The sequence below is a fragment of the Hirsutella rhossiliensis genome (assembly GCF_020360975.1).
Source record: "Hirsutella rhossiliensis strain HR02 chromosome Unknown scaffold00001, whole genome shotgun sequence".
In the NCBI taxonomy this organism is placed as follows: Eukaryota; Fungi; Ascomycota; class Sordariomycetes; order Hypocreales; family Ophiocordycipitaceae; genus Hirsutella; species Hirsutella rhossiliensis.
The window spans coordinates 5,328,876-5,334,875 of NW_025408667.1; the positions used below are offsets into that span (position 1 = coordinate 5,328,876).

Sequence of the window (6,000 nt, forward strand, 5' to 3'; positions counted from 1 at the left end):
TGTACTCATTGACCTCCTGCAGGCGACTGAGTAGGCTATCAGCTCTGCTTTCCTCTCTATGCCTCGGTGGCTCTTCCGATTCCTCGACGCTGATGGGATCGACGTGGTAACCATGCTCAGCGAAAAGGGGCTGATCTTGGTCGCTGCGGATTCACGATTGTTGAGTGCCAGCTGCGCGGCAGGGCAGTTCTCCCAGTCGTCCTGCACGTACGACACGTAGGCTCTCAGGTAGGCCTCGATCTCCTGGTTCATTCTCTCTGGCCCTCCGTCCGTCTGAGGATGATAGGCCGTGCTCAATTTCTGCGTGACACCTGCAAGACGGCAGAACCTCTTCCAGAACCTACTTAGCCAGTTGCTCCGCGGTCGCTGACGATGGACCGTGGCATTCCGTGAAATCGGTAATGACACTGGAAAACGGTTTGCACACTGCTCAGCTTCCATGTTGTCCATCACCTCGAGGTCACAGCCTTTGTCAGTCTGTCCACAATCACCCACAGGTACCTTGCCTTGCTCGGTCCAGTAGGCGGCAGATCTGCGATGAAGTCCATGGACAAATGGCTTCGGGTCGATCTGGAATCGGCAGAGGCTTGAGAAATCCCTTTCGACTGGCGCCAGATGTGTGCTCTGCCGCAGGTGTCGCAATTGGCTACGTACCGGCGAACCAGCTGGGACTGCCCAGGCCAGTAGAATCGCCGAGCCACAATAGCCAGCGTACCTTCCTGCCGGGATGACCGGTCGCAACAGAGTCATGCGACTGCTGCACAATGCGGGTTCTCAACTGGTCTTTCTCAGCTTCCTCCTGGTTACCCTCCTCTCCGGATCCACCCGGCACCCAAATACGGTCTCTGAATGTCAGCCTTTTGCCTGCGTCGATCGCACATTCTGAAATCTGGATCTTCAGGCCCAGCGAGGGCGGGAAGGCACGCTCGCGATCGCGGACTGCCTTATAGGCTGCCCGGAATATCGAGTCCTTCGCCACCGTTTCGTCCCAGAGTTGCTGCAGGTCCGCTACCTCGAAGACCTTCATCTTCGGCAGGGTGGATGCCTCTGAACAGTCAGAACTCATCGCGTTGATACATGCTCTTGTCGATGATGGAATGGCACTATCCGGTATCAACTGTATCATTCTTCCTTGTTCCCCTCGTCAATGCCCTGTGGCTTGTCTTGTTCACGGCGGGACAACGCATCAGGCACGACAGCCTCGCTTCCCGGTCGATACTCGAGCTTGAAGTCGAACTGGGACAATTCGGCTGCCCAACGGCTCTGCCGTTCCGTGAGCTTCTGGCGTGTCATGAAATACTCAGGTTGCGGTGATCGGTAAGGATTGTAAATGGGCGCAGCTCCTAAGTTCGGCGTTCCAGTTGTCGAGACATCTCATGATGGCAAGCATCTCCTTGTCGTGAATGGGATAGTTGTACTCCGCTGGCGAAAGTCGCTTCGAGAAGAAGGCGCATGCGTGTCGACGTCCATCTGGGCCTTCCTGCGACAGGACGCCTCCCAATGCGTAGCCTGAGCAATCCGTCTCCAAAAAGGTCGGGAGGCTCGGGTCCCACTGCTTGAGCACCGGTGACTCGCAAAATCGTCGCTTCAGCTCCTGAAACGCCTCGTTCTCCGCTCGTCCCCAATGAAAGGCAGTTCCTTTCTTAAGCAGGGCATCCAGAGACTGCGTGATCTTGGCATAGTCGGGGATGAAGATCCGGTAATAGTTGGCGAAGCCCAGAAGCTTCTGACACCCTTCACCGTGGTCGGGGCCTCCCATTCGCGGATGGCGCGCTGCTTTTCGGGGTCGCAGGCGATTCCTTTCCTGCGTTGACGATGAACCCAAGGTATTTGACCTCTTGTACCGAAAACTCGCACTTCGCTGGGTCTAGGTGCAGCCCAGCGTCGGCGAGTGCTTGGAGAACTCGTCGCACCTTAGCCTCATGATCCGCCTTCGAACCGCTCGAGTAGATCAGTACATCATCCAGGTACGCTGTGACAAAGTCGTCCAGCCATTCGCGCAATACACTGTTCATGTATCGTTGGAATGATGCCGGGGCGCCGCTCAGGCCGAAAGGGCACACGAGCCACTCGTAGAGCCCAAACCTCGTGCGAAATGCAGTCTTTCCTCATGTCCCGGAGCCATGCGGATCTTATGGAAAGCGGCCACCACGTCCAACTTGGTGAACCACTTAGCCTTGGCCAGATTCTGCAGGGTCTCCGCGATGAGGGCAGTGGGTATCGGTCGCGCTTGGTGATTGCATTCAGCGCTCGGTAGTCGCAACAAAATCGCAGCCCTCCATTCGGCTTCCGCACGAACAGCACCGGCGCGGCAGCCGCTGAGCTACTCGCTCGGATGAATCCTCTGTCCAGCAGGTCTTTCAGGGTCTTTCGCAAGACCAACAGCTCTTCTCGTGACATGTTGTAGAGTGGGCCCCACGGAAGGGTGGCTCGTTGCCGTTCTTGTCAGGCTGCAGGTTGACTTCATGATCCACACCCGGTCGATGTGGCGGCAGCTTCATTGCCTCTCCTGGTGAGAATAGGTCGCGGAATTCTTTCAGCACTTCTGCCGGGACCTTCTCGCTCGGATCGACTGGCGGCTTCGGCTGAAGCGCCCTCTCTATATCCGACAAACTGATTGCATGAATCGAGATCGCGTTGCACTTCTTGCGTCTCTTTGCGCGTCGACATTCCGCCGTGAATACGGCTGCCGACACGAGTCTTGCGCTTCGAATCGCGCGTATCTTGGCGGGCTCTTCCTGCCCAATGAGGCGTATCGTCACACCTGCCCTCCCATGGTACATTCGCTGCTTGGCAGCATCGTACACGACGTGATTTCTCTCCATCCAAGGCCGGCCGAGGAACATGTCCTGGCCCAGGCTTGGGATCACGTATCAAAGACACGTTCGTCAAATCCAGCTGTCTCGACCACAACAGCCACGACCCTGGGGATATGACACTCTTCGCTGACTCTGAGAATCCCCCAATTTCTCGTGGTTTCGAGTCGACGAAGGGTATCCGCAGCTTCCGAACAAGGGCTTCGTCGATCACGGCATAGCAGTCACATCCACAGTCGACAAGGGCGCGTATTCGATAGCCTCGGTTTACCCGCGCGTTGACTAATACAGTCCGACTATTCATTCGTGGCTTGAACGCTTCCCAGTCCCGGATGTCTGCCTTTGCAGGCCCCGGCGCCCGCTTTCGCCCGGGGCTAGTCTTTTCCCGCCGACTCGTCCTCACTGGATGCTGCGGTTGATTCCGAATCATCTGCGGCATCGGGCTTCTTCATGCGCGCAGCTTTAGGTCGCTGTTGCTTCCCTTCGCCAGGAAAGACCACCTGGGCTGGGCAGTCCACGATAAGATGATCCGTCCGACCACAGCGATAGCAGCGGCGCTCATCCTTCGGCTTCTTATCGACATGTCGACGACCCTTCGACTCGTGGCCAATACGGTTGATGTCCGTCATCTTAACATCTCCGTCGGGGTCCTCCGGTTCCTCCTTGGGTCGTTGCCTTGGTAGCTGTTGAGGCGTCCGCTCAGTCGACGTCGGCTGCCTACCGGGTTTCAGTCTCTCAATCTGCCCGCAATTTCCTGAACTCTCGCAAGCCATCCCTGGTAGTCGTCGGTAGGACGGCTGTGACCAAACTCTCTTGGAGGCGTGCATTTATTGCGTTCTCTAGAAATACGATCTTTGCACTGTCCGGCCAGTCTGCTCCCCCGGCTTCAGCTAATGCCTGTTCGAATCGGGGAAGGAAGGACGCGAGAGGTTGGTCTTCGCGCTGCCGCATAGTTCTCAGCGTGGCAGCAGCGGGATTGGATGTTGCTGTCCTGGTAGGTTCGGTCGAGGTATCGCATGAACTCTTGGGGTCGTAGCTACCCCAGGGCCTCCCGCGGCGTAAAGGTAGCGACCACTTGCTGTGGTCGCTCGTCCAAACATGAGTTGATGAGGTACCAAAGTTCGCGATTTCCACTGTAGTAGTGTGCATCAAGGTCCAGCTTGTCTCGCATCTGCCTGGCCCAGGCGGGTAGCTCTTCCGTGAGCCGTCATACTTGGGTGGGTTGGGCAACGGTTTCCGCATTCCAGTACCGCAGGTTTTGGGAGGGCGTGCCCAAGCCAGGCGTGCTCTCGCCAATCCTCGTGCCACTGGCGGCGATTGCAAGTCGGCGCTCTGCGGCTGCGCTCGCCCGAGTTGCTCCATCAGCAAGGAAAGTTGGTCCTGTAGAGGGCTGAGAGTCGCATTGACCGCTTCTTGAATGCGTTGGTCAATCCATTGCTGCTGGAGACTTGGGCTCTCACTCTGCTGGTCCATCCTGACGAGCAGTCTGCAGCTTGCGGTATTTAGAAGGAGCTCTAGATATGTGAAAGGCTGGCCCGGAGTTTATTCAACAAGCAGGTGCCTAGGTGTTGTCTATCTAGAGCTAAGGAGGAAAGAAGCTGAACTCGAGGCGTAGCCTCGAGTGCGAGCTATATTACCCTTCTCGGAATGTTCTCGCAGCTTCTGGGTCCGCGGAGCGGGGCCGGTGTTGCCACCGGAGCACGACCCACCGGACCCGGTACAACCGGGTCCACCAGCCGGGCACAGCCCGTGACACTAGGGGGGGATTAAAATTCGTCCCGCATTCCCCACCACATTTATTAGGCAGAGCAGTCAATGCACCACAATCTCCATGCACCTTCTATAACGTGACAAGAGATCTCAGAGACTTCTCTATGACTAGGATATAGGGCTCCACAGAGGGAGAAATAACAAGCTCGTATAAGTACGCCCTGTAGCTTCTATGCTTGACTAGGCAGAGACAGAAATACGAATACAAGGGTATAGCAGATATATATATATAGGCACATCTACTATTACCCGCCTATATAAGGTGGACACGTCTAGATAGCTTAGTCACTGGCGTTAGACTCGATATATAAAGGGTCCACTATATAGAGCGATATCTAGCTATCCTTGTCCCAAGCAAGGCGTAACCGGTAGCTAGGGCTGAATACCGTAGGCCTTACGGTTAGGTTTCGCTAAATATATCTATTTCCGGACCGGAGCTTGCATTATTAGATTAGGCCGAATTTGCGCTGTTGTTCGGAGAGGAATAGCCGGCAGGGCCGCAGGAATGCCTTACCCGCTAATAATGCTGAACCCCTCCCTAATATGGAAGTGTTAAGGCCGCCCTAAGCTGACTACAGTGGGATAGCGTTATAATCCGGTTTATTTATAGGGCTGTGCATTGAGTAACTTAAATACTACCGAACGGAGATCTGCCCTTTGCATATACCCATGGCTAGGGGCCCTTATCTGGCGAGTGGAATTCGCGCACTATATAAATCGCTAGATAAGTGGGATGTGGCACGGGTAGGCCGACGACGTAGAGCCACTTAGCTTGGCGACTTTCAGCTCCCGCACGCTTACCCGAGCTACTTATGCTAGCCGGACTACGATATAGAGCCCGAGGTTCTACCGTGTCGGAACTGACGGGTAGAAACATATATCGGATCACGTGCATTATCACGTGTAGACACCGGGCAAATCGGGCAGCTAATTTCCCCCTTAGGGACGAGGCCTCCTTAAAGGGCCTTAAGAAGAAAAAGAGTATATAATTATTATAATTAATATAACCTCTTTTATAGCTATATATAAGCTGCTATATTAAACCTTAATCTATTATATATACCTACCTATTTCCTTATTAGGCCCGAGCCGTAGAACTACCGTTCTAATATACTGTTACCTATAACCCTAACCCTAACTAATGCTCTAGCCCTAGCTAGAGCCTCTACTTAAGCCCCTACGACCCCCTCTAGCTCCCTAGAAAGAAATAAGTCCTTAGTAGGCCTATCTAAGCCTTTAATAATATAAAGGTTTATATTTAAAATACCGCCCTAGCTAGTTACCCCTCTTTGCCCCCCTATTCTTATAGGGGATAAGAGGAGACGCTTAGACTCCTTAGGAGGCCTAAAAGATATAGAATAGACCCTCTAACTATTAAATGCCGCTCTAGTCTTAGTAAAAAAGGCGTAGAAAA

General features: G+C 54.2%; 1 protein-coding gene across 1 annotated transcript; it reads right to left on the reverse strand.

Annotated features, from left to right (window-relative positions):
- Window positions 1–1,300: 1,300 nt before the first annotated feature.
- HRG_00667 (reverse transcriptase (RNA-dependent DNA polymerase) domain-containing protein) lies at window positions 1,301–2,400 on the reverse strand (the record flags this gene model as incomplete). The annotated part of the gene is made up of 5 exons (XM_044859138.1): window positions 1,301–1,642; window positions 1,741–1,776; window positions 1,836–2,107; window positions 2,160–2,229; window positions 2,296–2,400. The coding sequence occupies 5 exons, from the start codon at window positions 2,398–2,400 to the stop codon at window positions 1,301–1,303; spliced, it is 825 nt and encodes a 274-aa protein (XP_044725538.1).
- Between the last annotated feature and the right edge of the window lie 3,600 nt (window positions 2,401–6,000).